Source organism: Leptonychotes weddellii, chromosome 15 (assembly GCF_054177405.1).
Source record: "Leptonychotes weddellii isolate Sample4059 chromosome 15, ASM5417740v2, whole genome shotgun sequence".
Classification (NCBI taxonomy): Eukaryota; Metazoa; Chordata; class Mammalia; order Carnivora; family Phocidae; genus Leptonychotes; species Leptonychotes weddellii.
In genome coordinates, this window is record NC_138383.1 from 40,490,680 (window position 1) to 40,513,613 (window position 22,934).

A 22,934-nucleotide genomic window follows, 5' to 3' on the forward strand; every position below is an offset into this window, starting at 1 on the left:
GGTGGGTATGGAGGAGGGCACGTTCTGCATGGAGCACTGGGTGTTGTGCACGAACAATGAATCATGGAACACTTCATGTAGAACTAATGATGTAATGTATGGGGATTAACATAAGAATAAAAAAAAAAAAAAAGTGAGTTGCTTGCCTGAGTGAGTTTAACACCTAAAAATAAGTGGGTTTTTTTTGCACAATATGGCCCTCATTGCATGCCAACCACTTCAGCTGGAGCTCAACCAAACAATGATCTGTTCCCACACAGGCAGAAACCAACTGTGCTGGATCTCACGATGCTGGTTTTCAACATGGCATGTTCCCCACGATTTTCAAGAGGAATTTTGATTACACTCCATTTTTATCTTAGGTGTGACTGTATAGCCCAACCTTGAAATGAGCAGAGTCTCATTCATGACAGTACTGTGTAGCAGGGGCCCATAACCTGGCTCTGGAAGTTGGAGGCAGCCACCTGGAGTGGTCTCTAAGTCTTTGAGGATGAGGGAAAAGAGAAGGCAAGGCTTAGGCAGAAGGAAGAAAGGTCCAGGGGAGTGTGTCACTGCTGAGGAAGAAAAGCACTAAGCAGAGTTTGAAAGGCTGGTGAGATCAAGATGGGTCCAAGTAACTAGTGAGCACAGGGCAGGGGAGGTTGGGGAGAACAGGCCAGAGATACCAGAAGTTAGATTTTGACAAGCCTTGTGAGCTATCATTGGAGTTTGGAATTTATTCCAAGCTTTGGAAAGGTTTTAAGCAGAAGAATAACAGAATAACTTTCTTAAGAAAGTTCATTCTGAAGCACACGGAAAGATGCCCAATATCATTATACATCAGGGAAATGCAAATCAGAATCACAAGGAGCTACCACTTCACATTGCGAAGTAAGTGTTGTCAAGGATCGTGGAAAAACCAGAGCCCTCAAACACTAATGGGGAAAATGGAAAATGATGCAGCCATTTGGGAGAATGGTCTGGCAGTTCTTCAAAAGGTTAAGACAGAGTTACCGTATGACCCAGCAATTCCACCCCTAGATATATAACCCAAGAGTAATGAAAACATGATCACAAACACTTGTACATAAATGTTCCATAGCAGCATAATTCACATCAGCCAAAAGTGGAAACAACCCAAATGTCCATCAACTGATGAATGGATAAATAAAATGTACTGTATTGATACAATGGAGTATTATTCATTAATAAAAAGAAGTTCTAATACGGGCTACAACACAGATGATCCTCAAAAATATGTTTAGTGAAAGAAGCCAATCACAAATCGCCACAAAGTGTATGATTCCATTTACATGAGCATTCAAAATAGGCAAATCCACAGAAACCAAAAGTAGTGGTTGCCAGGAGGGAAGAGGGACTGGGGAATGATTGTTAATGGATATAAGGTTTGTTTTTGGTGATGAAAATGTTCTAAAATTGACTATGGTGATGGCTGCACAACTCTGTGAATATACTAAAAGCCACTGAAGTGTACACTTTTTTTCCTAAAATTTTTTATTTTTAAGTAACCTCTATACCCAATGTGGGGCTCGAACTCACAACCCCGAGATCAAGAGTCGCATGCTCCTCCAACTGAGACAGCCAGGTGCCCCTGAAGTGTATACTTGAAAGGAGTGAACTGTATGCTATGTAAATAATAGCTCAGTAAAGTTGCAAACAACAAAAGTTCATCCCAGCTGCAGTGCACAGAACAGAGATGGAGGGATGGGATATGGGGCAGAGATCAGGGAGGAGGCTGTCACAGGGATGAAGTGGGAGAAGACAGTGACTGAACTAAGGGGAGGAGTTCATGGGACGAGAAAAGGGGCCAGAGGAGGGCTCGTCACAAGCTCCACAAGTTCTCCTGGGTAGCTGGTGTCTCTCCCAAGAGGGAGAGTGGGAAACAGAAATGAGGTATCTGCAATTACTATCAAGCAGCAGAAATGTATTTGTAATCTCATATGCATAAAGGCTAAGAAGAATATAGAAAAGTCTGTAGCCCTGCTGCCCACATACATAAGGAGCGCCCAGGCACACTGAGCTGCCACTAGGGGGCCATCCTAACTGTCTACCCTCACTCCCAAACTCCAAAGAAAGGGCCTGGGCACTCACAGCACACGTAAGATGTGGTTAACATCTGAGTGCCTGAGTGTGGGCCAGAGAGCAAGAGGAGGTGGCCAACAATAACTTGGGGAAGTGAAATCTTCAAAGATACTTTTCTGGGGTCTGTGTATTTGTAAGAATTGCAAGGCTGCTGAAGTGGGCATTTTTCTTGGTTAGATCAAAGGCCCAGTTCTGACTACACACCACCACCTTTTCAGAAAGCCCTCCCTGATCTCTAGCAGGAGACTGGCCAGGACTATAAGGCCATGCGAGAGATGGGCTCAAACTACTGGTGGAAAAGGTCATGACTGGGAAACACAGAAGGGCTTTTTTTGAACACTGCTGAGACCACATCAGTTAGGACCCTGACCACAAGGACATCTCTGTCCCACTAGAAGACCCAGAGACTGTAATGGAAATGGGATGGAGGTCAATCCCTGCCCCAAATCTCATGCATGCCCTTCTTGACCCTCCCCACACCTGCAACAGAAACCAGTGCTGGCCAGCCCACCACAACCATTGCTTCGGGAAGAGTAAAACACCACTGAGACGCACCAACAAAGTCAAGAAGCTCTGGTACCAGCCCATTCATTTGCCAGACGGGAAAACTAGAGGCCCAGGCCCATGGAACAGAAACCAGGGGTTGGCATCCAGGTCTCGGACTCTCAAGTCCTTGTCCTTCTCACTCTACCAACTCCCCAAACCTTGCCCTTCTCAAGAACCTGGCTCTCAGCTGTACACGCCACAGGGCAAAAAAAGCGAAAAACCTCAGAAACGATAAGTCTCAACTGGCAGAGAACCATCTCTCTCCAAGAATCCGATGAGGAAGCGGAAACATACAGTAGTTAATAGCTTCTAATCTTTCTAAAGGGAGTGAAAAGCAGGTTAAGCAACAAAACATGGTAGAGTACAGCTGTTGCAGCTCTCAAGTCCCACAGCCCTTTCCTTCATTTCTTAGCAGCAGTGTTCTGCATTCAATCACACCACACTGTAATCAACTATCAATGCCACAAGTAAAGATCCTTAGAATCCAGGGCTGCACCAGGTACCGAAACACTCCAGACAGGTGAGGAGTTGTGACATCACAAAGCGACAAAGGCTTACTATCTCTAACTCTTAAGTTCTAGTGAATTGAAGTGAAACACTATTTTTAAGCTTGTAGAGGAATACAAACATTAAATACTTCAAAATAAAGATCAAATAGGAAGACAAAGTAATCTACTGCCTTTAAAATAATCTGAACGGAGTTTAGAAGTAAACGAGAAATAAACAAACTAAAATTTCTATTACTATTATCTTATTTGCCAGTTTTAAAGATATCTTCAGGTGCCAGAACTTAGAAATAGAAAGAATAAATACTAATGTATCACTTCTGAAGTGATAATAAACAACAGGACCCCATCTCAGATGGATGGATTTTTTTCCTACAGTGGCCAAAAAGCAAGCTGAACACTATATACAGCAGACAGACTATACAATTAGGATCATTTAAAAATAATGAGACTCCTCTCTTTGCCTTCTTCCAAAGTATATAATATATATTTAACAGCACACATAAGACACCACTTGAGCTTCCCTTGTAGCCAACAGGAAATATTTTCACATATAAAAATTAAAAATTTAAACTTTTAAATCATTAATATTTTTAAACATAATACAGACTTAAAAATTGTTCAACATTAACCCATGACCCCACCTCAGCACAAAAATCCACCCAAATCCAGAAGTCACAGTTTTTTGTTCCTAAAAATCCCACAGCACTGAACTTGATCTTCACTTCAAGCTGATTGCTAAGATGCCCCTAGCAGAACTCCCCAGGGAGGAACGGAAGCACGATCGATGCTGCATCTCTTATCTACCTGGGCGGCACCGGTGCACCTCTGAGGTCAGGTCCATGAGATCCGGCCCCCACACTAGGGTCCTGGAAGGGTGAGCTGGCAGCTTCCCTCATCTTCCCCCTCGAAGGCTGTCCAATAAGCACCTGGGAATTGACTTTTCTTGGGAAAAGGGTGCTGGTAACAGCTGTCAGGGCCAAGGCAATAGTGAGAAGTTCAGTTCTCTGCTCTTTGGATGAACTGTGTAAAACATTTCTTTAAAAGCACAATGTTAAAAATATTAAGAAAAACGTCTACAAAATCTGGAGGGCTGCCTTTTCCTCAAAGGGTAAAGCTTGTGGGGTAGTGGGGAAAGGATTGAGGGCCCAGAACTCTTACTCTGCAGCAAAATATAGACAGATGCCCTTCAAAACACATCACATTCTTAACATGTCTTGCTGAAGCAGCAAGAGCTGAGGGTGACTGTGTAAGAGCAGGAGGGGCGCCAACTCCTGAGGGGGAGCGGAGGGGTCCTACTGTGCACCCCACCCTGCACGAGAATGTCAGATTTTAGTGCAGCTGCCATTAGCCCCAAGGGCGTCAGGACTCTGCCTCTGAACCAGAGCTGCTTTCCCGACTAACTTCAATCTGGAGAGATGGTAAGTTATCTAACCGGCTCTTCTTTTGGCGAGACTGTTCTTTCTCCTTTATCAGAGCCCCCCATGCCCTTTGCAGCTCAGAGTCATCTTCCTCAGTGCCTGGCGCCCTGTGATCCACCTTCTTCGTGTTCTTTTCTTTGGTCTTGGGTGCAGATCCTAAGCGCGTCCATAAACTACCTGTTTGGATGAGAAGGCATTTCAGTTTTGGTGGTCAATGCTGAGAAGCAGGGGCACTGCCATCACCTGATGTGCAAGAAACACTGGGGAGGGGTCTGTGGCTCCTGTAACCTCTCTGCAGCATTAGGAAGGTAATCTCATTTCCCTGGCTATCATCCCTGCCTGCAAACTGAGGGATCTTTGGGTCCCACAGCTAGGGGACGTGTGCCTCCCATGCATATCAGAATCACCTCGGAGGCTGCTTATGCTATACCTGCCCCTCCCTGGTGAGACTCACCATTCTCTGTAGAGCTTCATTCTGCCAGGAGTGGGCCATTCCCAGATCATTCCCAGCTATAAATTCTGCAAACTGACAGGCCTGCTATACTGTAAACTTTCAGAGAGTTGGCCCACTATCCATTAATTTTTTAAATATACTTTATTAATATCTAACAATAGAGAAATATGTGTTTAGCATTTCATAGCATACTACAGTATAAAGGCAATTAAATATTTTATTTATAAAAAATTTAACAATGTGAAAAAATGATCACAATAAAATCCTGTATGAAAAAAGCAGAATATGTATATGGACAAAGATGTGAATAGAAACTTAAGACTAAAAAGTATTTGCGCTAAACAGAAAGAACCAAGGCTGGTTTTGTTTTTTTTTCTATTTTCTAAATTTTCCATACCCTTATTACAATTATGACGACTGTAACGGAAGAGGAAAAAATAATTTATTTTTGACATACGCTATTTCCTGGCTTTGACCAACAAAGTATTTCTATGCTGTAGTCTGCTCTTACCCAATTCCTATCCCCCTCAGTTTTAAGTGTTACCAACCTGATTTCTTCTCCCGAGTATCAGAGTAGAGGCCTTTAATGTCTTGCCTGGGAACACCCAGCCTACTATGTACATCAGAAAAAGGCTCTCTCCGAAAGACTGGGTTACTACCAAAAGCCTTTTCTGGAGAATATGGTCTTTTTCCTAACCGCTGGCGTATATCTAGAAAAAGGAAAAAAAGTATTACTGTGACCAAGCATGTGTGCTTTGCTATCGATATTGTCAACCTGAGATCCCTAGAGGACCTGGTGCCAAATCTCCCCAAACCAAGACAAAGAGCCTGACAAAATCAAGCTTCTAAAATCCTTCTCTCTATATAATCAGTCCGGATTCCCCTAGGAAAGTTCAGACATCGAGGCTTCCAGTGGAAAAAACCTCTCAGCTGACTGCTCCAGAAAGGAACTTCTGACACAAACTCAGCTGTTTCGTTTCTTGTGCGTGTGTTTTAAGTAGAACCAAGCATACCAAAGAATTTACAAACATTTCAGCTAACAAACAATACTTAAGTTCCCTGAGGACAGAAACCACAATCTTTGAACATATAAGGAATTCTTAATAAACTTATTACATTTAATAGTAAATGTAATGAGATTGACAAAAGCAAAGGATCAAGGGAAGATATGACAAATCAAATTTGTTTTTCCCTTCCGCCAAACCTCCTCCAAGAAATCTGTCCTCTTGAGCTCCCCCTAACAATAACAGCAACAACAACACGTTTACTAGCAAGTCACTGTACTGCAGCTTTCATCCATCTTGCTTATTATCTCAGAGAGAAGCATCCCCAACTTTCTGGTTTCTCAGGCCTGAGTTCTTTGGCTTCTTTCCCTTTGCTCCCTCACTTCCTAGTGCCAAGTCTTCTTCCTCTACAAGTTTTGATGTTCTCATCCACTCCATCTCCACTCTCCCAGATCTAGTTTAGACCCTTGTTACTTATTCAGCTCTCTACCCTACCCCACCCTACCACAAATTATCTTTCTAAAATAAATATAAGATCAGTTTATTTCCCACCTCAAAAAACTAGGTTTGCCAATGGAGATCCCACTCCCTCCCCGAGCCTTGCTGTAAAGCCACTTTCTTTAAGAAGCCCTCCACAATTCCCCCAGTAGACCCACCTCCCCTCTGTGCTCCCACGGCCTACTGCTTACAGACCTAGTAGAGCACTTACTCCATTGTTTTGGGGTGGAATTACCAGAATGTGTGCACTCGTGTTTCTCCATCTAAGTGCTATGATGACTTTGCATCTAACCCAGGGCTGGCACACAGCAGGCATGGCCAAGTACCCGCTCTGCACATGTATACTATCTAGTTCAAATTCTTGACCATTTATACAAAAACCCAACTTAATTTCTATCATCCTATGTATAAAGTATATCAATGACATACAGAGTAAAATTGGGACATAAATATTGAAAGCTAGTACTGCAAAAGTACGATTATTTTTCATGTCCTAAAGTTCCAATGCCTAACCCAAAATTTAGAAGTGATGAACTAGGACAACTAAATCAGTTCATTATTGGCAATGTTTTATCCAAGGACCTACCTCTGCCCTAATTTGCTTTCTGGAGCTCAGAACCACAAATAAACAACAATACCTGACTTAGTATTGCTGCCTGGTGGCCGTAGACGTGTGTGCTGACGTTTTTCATCTAACAGATGTCGGACATCTACAAATTTCTCAGTTGGTAATTTGTTACCAATTCGGTTTTTGATATTGCTTGTGGATACAGTATCTGCCCTCATGGAGTTCCTTTAAAAAAAAAAAAAGGCACAATTAACCAACTTCAACTGTGGGATAAGACTATGCAATAATCTCATATATTTTGGAGAAAACAATTTAAGAGCCCAATCTAATATAGCCAATATTCACTCACAAATACCATATATCAGTAATTATTTGCTTACAAAAATAATGATCAGCCTGCTATAAAGAGATCAGGGCAAGTAGGCTTCTGAGTTTTCCAGTGTGGTTTCCACAAATGGTATCTGTAAACTATCAAAGAATGTGTAATTGCAAGTCCCAGTACCCTCCCTTCTGGGACAAATGTTGAGAAAGGTCTGCAAAGGACTCAGGGATCTCTGTTCACCCAGGCTGTGATTTTGCTGTAGTCAACATACAACAGTCTACAATCTCTTTCTTTAAAGGGCAGACTTCTCTGTCAAAGACATCTGCTACCATGCTAGGCACCAGCATTATTCTGGCAGCATTCAACACTGGAAAGTTCTCTGAAAACTAAAAATAAGGATATGAGCAGAGCCATATAAACGAACCAGATTGAATTGTTTTTCCTTTCCCCAAATACACTACCACGAACACTTAGAGAGAGAACCCCTAGACCCCAACACTTTGAGTTGTGCATATGCTATCTGCCCTTAGGAATCTGTTCATCCCCACTAGTCATCAAAGAAATACATATTAGAATAACTATTTTTTTTGGTCCACAAAATTAGCAAAAATTAGAAAGAGTGATAAGACTGGTGAGTACATAGGTAATAGGTTATAAAGTGAGTAAAACCTTTTTGGAAGGAAATCTGGCAACATGGATTTTTTTTTTTTTTTAAGATTTATTTATTTTGGAGAGTGAGCGCGCGTGCGCGCGTGAGAACAGGGGTGGGCGGGGAAGGACAGAGGAAGAGGAGAGAGTCTTAGGCAGACTCCATGCTGAGCCTGACACGGGGCTCAATCTCACAACCCTGAGAGCATGACCTGAGCCGAAACTGAGTCGGATGCTCAACCAACTGCGCCACCTAGGCACTTCTAGCAACACCACATTTTTAAATATATATGTAGTTTTGTGCAATAACTGGAATTCAAGAAATTTATCTAGTTAGTGCAACCGTAAGAAAATAGAAACCTACATGTCTATCAATAAGGAATTGGTTAAATAAATCATGATACTTTCAATGTACTACATCTGGGTGAAAAAAATAGAAGTCTACAATATATTAAACAGAAAAAGCACACTGCAAAACAATATAAATACAACCTCATTTTTGTAGAACTATGTAATTTCTCCATGTGCTAGGTATATACATAAAATTAGCAGGAAAGTTATTCATTTAATTGTTAAGTCATTATTTTAGGAAAGGTGATATTATGGATGATTTTCACTTTCTATTACTGTCTATCATTTTTATAACAAGGATTACTTCTTGTCTATTTACAGGAAAAACTGGATGCTTTTATTCAAATTCTTCAATGGACTGAAATTAGAACAGATAAAAGTGATTATAAAATTAAGAGGAGTTAAGAGAAAGTTACGAATTAGTATTTAAAATAAAATAAAAAGCTAGCATTGATTAAAAAAAAACAAACTATTTTTACCTAATATTTTTCAACTGGGATTCCACTTCATCAGCATACATGGTCATTTTCATGCTTTTCTTTGGTGAAGGAGTGGAAATCATTTTCAATTCTAGGTCATAGTCCATTTCATCGGAGTCTGAACTACTGGCACTGGACTGCCCAGAGGTGCTCCGCTCCCGGGGCTGCTTGAGAGCTGGCAGCTCCTCGTGGTACTCCACCACCACCCTGTCATCTGCATCCATGTCCTGGTCCTCCTCTGCCTCCTCCTCTTCTTCCTCTTCAATGGGTTCCTCTGGAACATGTACTAGTCCTAAGAAATTTAACCAAAACACATTAGGAAAAGCACTAAAACTAACAAATCTGATTTTCTACTCTACATTGGTGACCTTTTTAAAAGGTGGGGTTCCCATGCCCAAGATCTTACTGGAGCATTATCTGTAAGTTCCAATCTAGTTGCCATTCTGATACCTACAACAGAAGAATGGCTAGTACAGTATGATCTAGTAACCTGATAGACTATCATAAAGTTATCTAAAGTATAGTTGATTGTCATTATTCATGAATTCTATATTTGCAAATCTGTCAAATTTATTTGTAACTCCATATCAACACTTACAAAGGTGTTTTCATGGTCATTTGTGGACATGTGCAGAGTGACAAAAAAATTGAGTCATCAGCTGTGCATATTCCCAGCTGAGGTCAAATGAGGCAACACTCTGCTTTATTTCAGCTCTCATACTGTAAACAAGTGCCCTTTTTGCAGTTCATTAAGTGCCATGCTTTTCATATTTTTGTGGCTTTTGTTGGTGATTTCATTTAAAAATTTTTTAAAATGGCCTCCAAGTGTACTGCCAAAGCTATCTTGTGTTCTTAAGCCCAAGAAGGCTGTGATTGCCTTACAGAATAAACACATGTTAAATAAGCTCTGTTCGAGCATGAGTTATAGTGCTGTTGGCTGTGAGTCCAATGTTAATGAATCAACAATATGTATTAAATAAGATGTCTTTAAACAGAAACACACATCCGAGGTTATATATTGATCAGTTGATGAAAATGGTGCGACCAGAGTCTCCGAATGGTTTAGTATTCACTATATCAACGATCACAGTGACTTTATAGAACATAACCACTATGAATAATGAAAATCAACTGTAACTTTAAGTTCATGGAAAAATGCTTCTAAGTGGGAGATGACTATAAAATATATGTTAACAATTATATTTATTATGAAAAGAGACAAATAAATGCAAAATGAAATCAGTTGTTTATGTTAGCGTGCTAGAATTAGGGGCAATTTGCTTTTTAATTTCTTTAATGTAAATATAAAGATTGTATGATAAGAATACCTTAGAGTAATTGAAATTGGAAACCTGTAACTGTGTAACAGAAAAGTATATACATTTTTAAGAAGCAGATTTCAAATATACAATTTTGGATATACTCATTAAATAAAAATGATAGACTTCACCTGTCCCTGTTACAATGATAAACATGTTATCCCATGTTTGTATGCTGACTTAGCAGTTCTACAAAGCATGTAGAAGATTCTACAGATTAGATTAAAAATAAAAAATCTTTATAAAACATAATGAAAACGGTTCTTTCATAAGCACCAAAACAAAGAAAGAAAGGAAGGAAGGACAGAACAAACAAAATGAAACCCAAGTCATGGTATCTCATTTAACGGAGGCATTCGTGTGCACAAGCCAATAAGCATAAAACACCAGACATAGCCTATTTTCATCATCAGACAAATAATAAAATCAAGTCATCTGATAAAATAACTTAAAAGATTTTCATGCAGCTTTTGATATTAATAGTAGAAAAATTAGATTCCTACAGAAAATTTTCTTTCAATTTTTCCTATGTCATATTTGGCCTTTTTTGTTAGAACAGCTTTTATTAAATCATTTGACCTCTTTTGTATGGGCAATTTAAAATTAATCGTGACTTGACTTACTTTCCTATATGTTGGCAGAGGGTGAGGGCAAGGAAGAGAGGATGATAAAGTTTGGAACCTTAAAAGACTGTATTAAGAATAAGAATATGATTTCGGGAGCCAAACATGTGTCTACCCAAGAGCTGAGCAGGCAACTACCGGAATGTCGGTGTTTATAGGACGTCAAGCCAACGTCATCCCCAATCAGGGCTCTCTTCTTGATCACATCCCGCTGAATGCGACGGGAATGATATCTTCGCTTCCTGCAACATTCCAAAATAAGCACATAGTCAAAAACCAACAGAAAGGACCTTGAAATCTACTAATTAAATTCAACTATACACTGATGAAATGTTAGGTGCTTAAACAGAGACATTTTACGTGAAACTCAAACTCAGCCTTTCATACCATTTACCCTAGAGTTAAGAATCGTGAGCTCTTTCTTCTTGTCTTCCTTCGAGTCCACACATGGTGTTGACATTCCACTGCAGAATACCAACTGAGGGATTAAGAAAAGCTTACATAGTATTTAAACTATTGTATTTTAAAGTTCTAGACTCACCAAGAATTACTAAGAATTCCTTTCATGCCTCCGTAATTTGGATTCCCATATTTCATGTAATACTGACTTCTTCTGGCTGCTCCAAGTTCCTTTTTGTCATCTAAAAATTAATTACGACAGTTACCTAGGATTTCCCACTGGTATGAAGACAATGTTGAATGGTTTAAAAAAATGTTTTCCATAGCTGGGATCAGATCAGCACAATCTGCCAACAAAAGGGAAAGATACGCTACAAATATTCACTCTCAGTGCCTACAAAAGCAAAGCAGTGCAATATAGAGGGGGTGGAGCAAAATACAGAGATCAATGAGGTTAAGCTCCCGTTAAGGAGCTGACTGACCTCATAGAGAAAATACTATAACAACAATAATAATACAACATACAAGGTTCTAAGAAGCTTAAGAGAGCTTCAGTCATTATAGCTGTTCAGGAATAAAAAAGGCTTTCCAGAAGAGGTAGCATTTTCCCTGCCCCCCTAAAAGATAACATTTGTTTCTGAATGACAACACTCCAATAACAAAGAAGTATTAAAGAAACAGATTATATATATTCCATATATCTGGTAAAACATTTTTTCCAATCATGACGTTCCTCAAAACGGCTTACAGAAAACAGCATAGCACCATTTATCTAGAATGCACTCAAATAAGCCACTCAAATGAACATAGATAGAGAAGATCACTTTTGTCAAGTTAAAGTGCCAGTTAATAGAAAGAAATGATCATACACATTTTCGTTGAGGCACTCACTGACAATAACAGATGAATACCAATGCACATGTATCCAGTACTATAAGTAAACAGTGGCACAAGCCAATATGTGCACCCTTTAAAAAACATGCCCACCAGCTCCTTGGAGAATGGCTGATTCCAGATCTGGGACAGGGAAAGTACAAGTTGAGTCTGGAAAAACAAGATGTTTTACTGTGCCATAAAGAAAGAAAGTGCTCAAAGAATCATGAAGGCACGTCAAAATAACAGAGCTTGAAGTGGCTCCACTGGCCAAATTCAAGAAGATTTGTAAACCGAAACAATGATATGAATGAATAACCCACTGAATAAAATAAGACTCATGAATCTAAACTGATATAATTAAGTAAGTAAATAAATAAATGGGTAGAAAGAGAAAGTTCTTCCTTATTAACAGAATGCCAACTAATAAAGAAATGTAGTTAAAAAGTCATCAATGGATGTTGAGTGGAAGTATGATGAGCAAAAGTCTATTTACATAATCTCAAAGTACCTCCCACAAATTTTTATATTACAAATGGAAATACAGGAGAAACCTGGCAATCATTACCTTAACCAAGTGAGAAAAGTTAACATCTCCAGACATGGGACAAGTAAATATCACGTGTCTCCCGACATGATGCACTGCAAATGATACAACAGCATTTCTGTGGTACTCTTGTCTAACACACACAACCCGATTTAATCAGGAGATATTGGACAAACCGAAACTGAGGGGCAGTCTATAAAATAATGAGCCTAGACTCCTTAAACATGTCTCAGTCAAGAAAAACAGACCAGAGGAGTATTCCATATTCAAAATTCATACATATTTTAATGCACACCAGAATCATTGTGCATAGAGAGCCTTACAAATTTAAGAGGCTTTTAACTCCTTAGAGAATTAGAGCTGAATGGCACTATTAGATGTCCAGGAAGAAATTGCTGTGATGAATAAAAAAGTATAATTTAAAAATGTATTAATAGTTCAGATGATAAATTGGCTGAAACGCACAGAGAGCAAACTAGCTTTCACAGAAAATAACTTCCTTTAGCCAGAAATCACAAAAGTATACAAATAGCTAACATTCACCTTCAAAATCTGAAATTCAACTCAGGCAGCAAGCCATCATTTCACAAGCACAGAACATTATAGCTTGAAGGGACTTTGAGATTACTTGACCTAACTTCCTATTCAAAAGAGAAGGATGTCACTCAAAAAAAAAAATGGCTTAGATTACAACTAAAAATTAATGCCAAATATCACAGTTACCTTTTGTAGCAAATCTCATGAATAACCTATTTCCTTTAGCAAGTTTGTTAGCTGGACGAAGATCATTTCTTAGCAGAGACTCTTCTTCTACTTGAGACAATGTGTCCAACTTAAGAAAAAAAGAGCATTTTCAATATAAACATTAAAGCTTCTTTCATATTTATTCAGTAGCAAAGTCCCCATTGGGAAAGCATTCTTTAACAATTGTTGAACCATGACAGCACATGTTCTTCTGAAACATTTCTAAGTCAGAGGTCTTCCCTGAACACCTTGTCTAAAGGAATAGTCTCCATCATTCTCTATCTGCTTACCCTTCTTTACTTTTCTCCATAGCACTCCTCACTTTCTGACATTATATTATGTATCTGTGTATCTGTGTATTGTCTGTTTTCTCCACTAGAATGTATGTTCCAAGAGAGGAAGGACTTTGCTTTGATGCTATATCCACAGGACCTAGAATTTGGTATAGAGTAGGTACTCAACAAATATTTTTTAAATGAATATACTTTAATATTTCCAACAACAGCACATGCCCCATTAGGAAATATTCTGTCACTTGTTTTTTCTTAATTTTATTGATTAGATAACACTTCAAAGTACTTCTCAATAAAACCATTTTCTTTTATACAGAAGTATGAGTACTATTCTAAGATTTCAAGAAAAATCACTCATTACAGCCATATGAACTTAAAGGCCAGGAGCCTGGTGTACCCTCAAAAGGTTTAACAGTGAAAGCCAGAGGAAGAACACAATTTACTAAGTCCTTAAGCCTTAAATAAGACAATAAGCAGTTTTTACACTAAAACCTTATATATATCTTTGCCCTTTTACTAACCTCTATATCACTTGAGTTCTCATCTTCAACTTCTCCTTCTTCAGCCTCATCATCATCTGAACTGTCTTCCTGCTTGTCTAAAATACAATATAAGGGACAAGATGAACCTTCATAACTCCATCTCATGTAATTTAAAAGTCCAATATTTCCGGGCGCCTGGGTGGCTCAGTTGGTTAAGCGACTGCCTTCGACTCAGGTCATGATCCTGGAGTCCCGGGATCGAGTCCCACGTCGGGCTCCCTGCTCATCAGGGAGTCTGCCTCTCTCTCTGGCCCTCCCCCCTCTCATGCTCTCTCTATCTCATTCTCTCTCTCAAATAAATAAATAAAATCTTTAAAAAAAAAAAAAAAAAATAAAAGTCCAATATTTCCTATTTACTGATGATCCAAAGCATTACAGCTTATTTTAGAAATAACTGACAATGAGACGCTATATAATGCTCTGCAGAAAAACCTAAACCAACGGTGTAAAGAATAGGACTTTCAGCCCTAAAGTCCCTCCTTTGTGTTGTTACCTTTTTTACTTTTCTCAGATGACCTGTCCTCATTGGCATCCCTGCTTCTTATCTTGTCCAGGGCTGGCAGAGAGCTCATATTGATAAGGGCTCGTGTGGCTGTCATTTCATCCAGCCAAACCACATTACCTAAAACAAAATGTAAAATAAAACATTACATCACATCCAAATGGTTTAAGTTTTTAAAAAACAGAAACTGCAACATATTCATTGCTTTGGCCTCATATAGCTACAGGTCAGTATCAGTAAATGTATGAACTAATGAAAGTAGTACAGAAAGTGGTAGTAAAACCTCTTTGATGAAATTAGCCTAGAGCTGCATTCCCAAACTGGGTTCCACAAAATAACTGTAAAGTATTCCATGAGAAAGGGTTCTGCATATTAAAAGTGCCGGCTCAGTGAGTATTATATAGTGTTAGCAGTTCTTGTGGTGATGATGATGATGATGACAAGAAGACAACCATCAAATAAATTTAGATTATCCTTTATACTACTGCCCTCTACAGGGAAGCCGTCTGTTGTACCTTGTCATTCAGACACACTAATGATTGTTTCCCACTGTGAAGTGTGGATGACGATGGTATCCATGGAGTATATACAATGGAGGCATGACAGCCACTTGGCTTTGTAGCAACTAATTTAATCTGCTTATTTAAGCAAGAGAATTTAACAAGAAAAAGGTGTTGAAAAGTCTTATAGAAATCTATTTAATTTTGTTTAAAAGAGCATTTCTCAACTAAAGTTACCTTTCCATTCTCAGTTTGGAAAATGAACATCTACAGATTCTCACTTTTGTTACGAACATGTGACATGGCCTTGGGCAAACGATTTTCCTTCTGTTTCTCAGTTCTGATGTACAACATGAGTTAGGAAAACTGGGTAAATCTAAAGGGTCCCTCCGACTCTAATATCCCTTAGCTACAGTTTTAGTGACTTAGATCAGGAGTTAGCAAATTACAACCTGCAGGCCAAATCCAGCCCACCACCTATTCACTTATTTATTTATATTTATACCAGCTTTATGTACATATAATTAATTAAATAAGTAACAATAAACTACACATCCACCATGTTTTTTACTAAAAAAAAAAAAAAAAAAAATCCTGTGGAAAGCAGCCAGGCTTGTTCAGTAACATATTGTCTATGGCAGCTTTCATGCTACAATACCAGAGCTGAATAGATGTAACAAAACAAAGACTGCATGGCCTGCAAAGCCTAAAATATTTATTGTCTAGCCCTTTATAGAAAAAGGTTTGCCAACCCTTGATTTAGATAGCGTAAATTAAGCGAAAGGAAAAATGGAGAAAACTCTTCAACTCAGTCATGTTTCTTCTTTCAATGAAAATACTGAATCAATATCTTCTAAAGAAAGCAGCTGGAAAAACCAGGCAGCTATTCAGGGTACAACCTAGCAGGTCAGCAAGCTGGCAGTAAGCAAAGCCAGACTAGAAGTGAGTTAAGACAAGAAGCCAGCGGAGTGATTACCACAGGTCCTACCAGACTTCGAATAGCGAGGCAAGTAAAAATTACAGCTAGTTCACAAGTTGGAGAGCTCATAGGTTAGGGCAAGCAGGTGAAGTTTCAAAGCAAGCAGAGGTGAGAGGTCTCATACAGTGTCAGAGGGTTCCAGTTTAGTTCTCAATCAAATACTAAGGCAGAGCCAGCCCTGTGAAGAGCTATATGGGTAGGTGCGATGCCCAAGTCTATACAGTTGGATCCACCCCTCTGTTGGGAAATTGTGGGAGTTAAAGAGGCCTCAATCATGTACACAAGACTCAGATGCCAGCAACCAACCTCCTAGATTCCTGGTCATCACATCTGAGCTGACTTGGAATACTCATGGAATATGATCTGGCAGATTGGCTAAGGCATTCTGGTTCTCATCAATGGACAATCTTTCTCCCCTAGGCTAAAGGCAGAGGTTAGGGCACAGACGAGTAGTCTCAACCACAAATATTCACCATCTGAGATGGCAAAATTAAAATCATAAACAAAAGCATATTCAACAAAAAACTTGCGTGTACTTACAGGAGGTATCATCCAGCCATTCAATGTGAGCAGGAGGATATTCTTTAAAATAGGAAAAGATATCCTGGGTACTCATCTCATCTACTCCACAAATGTAGATTGTCTCCAGTCTCACTTTGGGGATTGCTAGAAAAACAAGACACAAAAGAGATGACAGAATTTTCCCCACCCGCTATTGCACATCCCACCAGTAGCCCTTTGTGACAATTCAGGTAACATGTGTTTAGAAAAGAAATATGCTAGAAGAGATGACAATTACTTCAAAAGAAATGAGATAGGACAGTAAGGTAAACTATTTTAATTTTTATCACAGAGCAACAGCATTAAACAAATGATCTAATTCAGAACAGGCATATTAGGCTGAGAAAGATTAAACAAATGGTGTTGGTAAAACACATGCTATCTCTCCCCAAATTAACCTGTAGTAATTAAAGCAATAACAAATTCAACAGGATTACTCCTTGAACTTGACAAGCTGATTCTATAATTTTAGAATGTGTATCAAATAGAGATGTGTAATAGCCATGACAATTCTGAAGAGATGCTGCTCCTGAATATAAAGCAAAGTATGAAACTAAAGAAATCCTACAAAGCAATAATAAAATGATAGCCCAAAATAAAAATGAACATGAGCACACATTTCACACAAAAGGAAATAAAAAAGGCCAATAAACGTATGAAAAGACAGTTGATCTCACTAGTAATCAAGAAAATGCACATTAAAACAAAACACAAGGGCGCCTGGGTGGCTCAGTCGGTTAAGCCTCTGCCTTCGGCTCAGGTCATGATCCCAGGGTCCTGGGATCGAGTCCCACATTGGGCTCCCTGCTCTGTGGGGAGCCTGCTTCTCCCTCTCCTCCCCACTGTGCTCTCTGTCTCACTATCTCTGTCTCTCTCTCTCAAATAAAAAAATCTAAAAAAACAAAAAACAAAACAAAAAAAACACAAGCTAATTTCATTGCCCATCTGTTGTTTAGTATAGCCACCTTCATTAATTAGCTGGATCTTCTGGATAATTTGCTGCAGCTTCTACATGCTTGGTACTTTACCTTGTGCTTTTTATGTTATAGAGATGGACGACTTCTTAAACCTTCTTAAACCTCATGACCCAACCTCTGCTAGCTTCAAACTTTTCTTCTGTAGCTTCCTCACCTCTCCCACTCTTCACAGAATAGAAGAGAGTCGGGGCCTTCCTCTGCATTAGGCTTTGGCTTAAGGGAATGGGCTGGTTTGATCTTCTATGCAGACCCAAAGCTTTCTCCATATCAGCAAAAAGGCTATTTCAATTCTTATCATTCGTGTGTTCACTAGAGTAGCACTTTTAATTTCTTTGAGAACCTTCCCTTTGCATTCACAACTTGGCTGTTTGCCACAAGAAGCCTAGCTTTTGGCCTATCTTGGCTTTTGATGTATCTTCTTCACTAAGCTTAATCACCTCTAGCTTTTGATTTAAAGTGAGAGACGTGGACCCTCTTTTCACTTGAACACTTAAAGAGGCTGTTGTAGGATTATTAATTGGCCTAATTTCAATATTGTTGTGTCTCAGGGAATAGGGACCCAAGGAGAGGGAGAGAAATGGGAGACCAACCAGTTGGAAGAGCAGTCAGAATAGCCACAACATTTATCTATTAAGTTCTCCATCTTGTAAGGGAGTGATTTGTGGCATCCCAAAACAATTACAATAGTAACATCAAAGATACTGATCACAGATCACCATAACAAATACAATAATAATGAAAAAAGTTTGAAATACTGAATTACCAAAACGTGAGAGAGATTCAACGTGAGCAAATGCCGTTGGAAAAATGGCACCAACAGACCTGCTCAACACAGGGTTTCCACAAACCTTCAATTTGTTAAAAAAAAAAAAAAAAAAAGGCAGTATCTGAAAAGTGCAATAAAATGAAGTGCTCCTGTACAATTTGATGATATTAAAAAAAATAAAATATAAACCTAAGGGTAAGTATTTGTGTACACAAATACCTAGAAAAAGACCTGGTATAATTCACACTGATAACAGTTGTTACTTCTGGGGAGGAAGAAAGGTTGAAGGCTATAGTCAAAAAGGAAAGACCTGTAGTCTGAAAACTATAAAACACTAATGAAAGAAATTCAAGACAATGCAAAGAAATGGAAAGCCATTCCATGCTCATGGGTTGGAAGAACAAATATTGTTAAAATGTCTATATTACCCAAAGCAAACTACAGATTTAATGCAATCCCTATCAAAACACCAACAGCATTTTTCACAGAACTAGAACAAACAATCCTACAATTTATATGGAACCACAAAAGACCTTGAATATCCAAAGCAATCTTGAAAAAGAAAAACAAAACTGGAGATATCACAATTCCAGAGTTCAACTTATATTACAAAGCAGTCATAATTAAAACAGTATGGTACTGGCATAAAAACGGACACATAGATCAATGGAACAGAAAAGAAAAACCGGACATAAACTTAACAATTATATGGTCAGTTAATCTTCAACGAAGGAGGAATGAATATACAATGAAAAAAAAGACAGTCTCTTCAACAAATGGCACTGGGAAAACTGGACAGCCACATGCAAAAGAATTAAACTGGACCACTTTCTTTGACCAAACACAAAAATAAACTCAAAATGGATTCAAGACCTAAATGTGAGACCTGAATCCATAAAAATCCTTGAAGAGAGTACAGGCAGTAATCTCTCAGACACCGACTGTAGCAACACTTTTTTAGATATATCTCATGAGGCAAGGAAAATAAAAGGAAAAATAAACTACTGGGAGAACATCAAAATAAAAAGTTTCTGCACAGCAAAGCAAACAATCAACAAAACTTAAAGGCAACCTACTGAATGCGAGAAGATATTTCCAAATGACATATCTGATAAAGGGTGAGTATCCAAAATATATAAAGAAATTAACACAACTCAACATCCAAAAACTGAATAATGCCATTTAAGAATGGGCAGAAATGTTTGCTTTGGCTGTACACATACTAAAACTGGAATGATACAGAGAAGATTAGATTAGCATGGCCCCTAAGCAAGGATGACATGTAAATTTGTGGAGCCTTCCATATTTTTTTTTTTTTAAAGATTTTATTTATTTGACAGAGAGAGACACAGCGAGAGAGGGAACACAAGCAGGGGGAGTGGGAGAGGGAGAAGCAGGCTTCCCGCCGAGCAGGGAGCCCGATGCGGGGCTCGATCCCAGGACCCTGGGATCAGGACCTGAGCCGAAGGCAGATGCTTAACGACTGAGCCACCCAGGCGCCCCGAGCCGTCCATATTTTTTAATGCAAAGCTAAATAAGTCAGAGAAAGACAAATACCATATGATTTCACTCATATGTGGATGAGTTAAGTAGTTAAGAAACAAAACAAAGAAGTAAAGGGAAAAAATTACAAGGAGAGAGACAAATCAAGAAACAGACTCTTAATTACAGAGAACAAACTGATGGTTACAGAGGGGAGGGGGGAGGGGGGATGGGTTAAAGAGGTGATGGGGCCGGGGGAGCAGAGCAATATGGCGGAGATGTAGGAGACCTAGATTTCGTTTGGTCCCAGGAATTCAGCTGGATACGGATCAAACCATTCTGAACACCGGGCGCCTGGGTGGCTCAGTTGGTTAAGCGACTGCCTTCGGCTCAGGTCATGATCCTGGAGTCCCAGGATCAAGTCCCGCATCGGGCTCCCTGCTCGGCAGGGAGTCTGCTTCTCCCTCTGACCCTCCTCCCTCTCATGCTCTCTGTCTCTCATTCTCTCTCTCTCAAATAAATAAATAAAATCTTTAAGAAAAAAAAAAAAAACAATCTGAACACCTACAAACTCAACAGGAGATCGAAGAAAAGAACAGCAACAACTCTCTGAACAGAAAAGCGATCACTTTCTGGAAGACAGGACGTGCGGAGAAGTGAAACCGAGGCGATATTCGGGAAGATAGACGGTGGGGGAGGGGGTCTCCGTCGGCCACTTCTGGCAAGTGATAGAGCCGCGGAGCACAAAATCGGAACTTTTAGAAGTCGGCTCTGCTGAGGGACATCGCTCCAGTGGCTAAGTGGGGGGTGGAACCCTCTCTGGGACAGTGTGGTCTCGGGACCCTCGGGGTCAGAGAAAGACTGGGGGTGCCTGAGTGCAGCAGAGCTCCCAGGTATCGGAGTGGGGAAGCCGGCTGCAGAGACGGAGCCCAGGCGCGGGCTCTCAGGTCAGGGTTGCCATAAACCATGATCCGTGGCACAGTCGGGCCACTGCTCCTCCAGCAGGGATCCAACAAGCAGCAGATCTGGGGAGACTCCCCTTCTTCCCCAGGAGGAGCGGTGCAGGAACGCACCACAGGGATCTGCTGGGTTTGGAGACTCCACACGGGGTAGGGTGCTGGAGATAGAAACGCTCGGTCACAGGCTGGGTGAGGACAGAGTGTGGCGGAGACCGGGGAGACAGGAGTGATTGACTGCTTTTCTCTGGGGGCGCACTGAGGAGTGGGGCCCCGAGTTCTCGGCTCCTCCGGGGCAGAGATTAGGAGGACACCATTTTCACTCTCGTCCTCCAAAGCTGTATGGAAAGCCTGCAAGGAACAAGAGCTCCCGAGAGAGGGGGAGAGGGGGACGGGGGAGAGGAGGAGAGGAGATGAACCATGACAGACGATGGACTCTGAAAAACAAACTGAGGGTTCTAGAGGGGAGGGGGGTGGGAGGATGGGTTAGCCTGGTGATGGGTATTAAAGAGGGCACGTTCAGCATGGAGTACTGGGTGTTATACACAAACAACGAATCATGGAATACAACATCAAAAACTAATGATGTAATGTATGGTGATTAACGTAACAATAAAAATTTTTTTTAAAAAAGCACCCGAGAGCAAACCTGAGTGGATTCCTTAGGCCAGACCCGGCAAGGGCGGAGCAATTATGCCTCCGGCAAAGACATTTGGGAAACACGGCAACAGGTCCCTCCCCCAGAAGATCAGCAAGAACAGCCAGCCAAGACCAAGTTTACCGATCAATGAGAACGGCAGAACTCCAGCACTAGGGGAATACTGCACATAAAATTCATGGCTTTTTCCCCATGATTCTTTAGTCTTTCAAAGTTAATTTTTTTTTCACTGTCTTTTTTTTTTTTTTGAATTTTTCATTTTCCCTTTTTCAACCAACATCTTATCAATCCCTCTTTTTAAAAAATATTTTTTATTTTTCATTTTTGGAGCCATATTCTATCCCTTCATAGTAGGTAACCTTATTTTTGGTATATATATATATATATAAGTTGTTCTCTCTTTAAAATTCTGAGATACAGTTTCTTCGAACAGATCAAAATATACCCTAAATCTTTAGTGTATGGCTTTGTTCTAGTCTCCTGCCTGATCACATTCTCTCCCTTCTTTTTTTTTTAAATCCTCTTCTTTCTTTTTTGAACCAACTTATCAATTCCTTTTATAAAATCTTTTATAATTTTCATCTTTAAGTCATATTCCATCCCTTCATCGTATTAACCCTTATTTTTGTACATATATAAGTTTTTCTTTCTTTAAAGTTTTGGGAGGCACTTTCTTCTAACAGAACAAAATACGCCCAAAATCTACTGTGTGGCACTGATCTATGCACCAGCCTGAGCAAATTTGACCATATTGGTTTTTTTGTTTTGTTTTTTGTTTGTTTTTATCTTTTTTTTTCTTTCTTTTTCTTTTTTCTTTCTTTCCCTTTCTTTTTCCCCGGTTTCAGGTCTTTTCTGATTTGTTTAGTGTGTATTTTCTGGGGACGTTGTAACCCTTTTAGCATTTTTTCTCTCATTTATCTATTCTCCTCTGGACAAAATGAGAAGATGGAAAAAAACACCTCAACAAAAAGAACAAGAGGTAGTACCGACTGCCAGGGACCTACTCAATACGGACATTAGTACGATGTCGGAACTAGAGTTCAGAATGAAGATTTTAAAGATACTAGCTGGGCTTGAAAAAAACATGGAAGTTATTAGGGAAACCCTTTCGGGAGAAATAAAGAACTAAAATCTAACCAACGATATCAAAAAGTCTATTAATGAGGTGCAATCAAAAATGGAGGCTCTAACTGCTAGGATAAATGAGGCAGAAGAGAGAATCAGTGATTTAGAAGACCAAGTGATGAAAAATCAAGAAACTGAGAAAAAGAGATAAAAAAACTACTGGATCACGAGGGCAGAATTCGAGAGATAAGCGATACCATAAGACGAAA

General features: G+C 39.7%; 1 protein-coding gene and 1 non-coding gene across 2 annotated transcripts in view; one reads left to right on the forward strand and one right to left on the reverse strand.

Annotated features, from left to right (window-relative positions):
- Window positions 1-3,593: 3,593 nt before the first annotated feature.
- NCBP3 (nuclear cap binding subunit 3) overlaps window positions 3,594-22,934 on the reverse strand; it is a 27,514-nt gene continuing 8,173 nt past the window's right edge. Inside the window, exons 4-14 of the mRNA XM_031017104.2 lie at window positions 16,741-16,866; window positions 14,713-14,841; window positions 14,199-14,275; window positions 13,364-13,472; window positions 11,363-11,462; window positions 10,960-11,063; window positions 8,880-9,171; window positions 7,150-7,304; window positions 5,558-5,719; window positions 4,570-4,732; window positions 3,594-4,104 (exon numbers count right to left, since the gene is read on the reverse strand). Coding sequence (XP_030872964.1) covers window positions 3,996-4,104; window positions 4,570-4,732; window positions 5,558-5,719; window positions 7,150-7,304; window positions 8,880-9,171; window positions 10,960-11,063; window positions 11,363-11,462; window positions 13,364-13,472; window positions 14,199-14,275; window positions 14,713-14,841; window positions 16,741-16,866 — 1,526 coding nt within the window. The 3' untranslated portion in view covers window positions 3,594-3,995. The remainder of the gene's footprint in view (window positions 4,105-4,569; window positions 4,733-5,557; window positions 5,720-7,149; window positions 7,305-8,879; window positions 9,172-10,959; window positions 11,064-11,362; window positions 11,463-13,363; window positions 13,473-14,198; window positions 14,276-14,712; window positions 14,842-16,740; window positions 16,867-22,934) is intronic.
- LOC115936632 (U6 spliceosomal RNA) lies at window positions 19,705-19,814 on the forward strand. Its single transcript, XR_004072047.1, has one exon. It is a non-coding gene; the product is annotated as a U6 spliceosomal RNA (small nuclear RNA).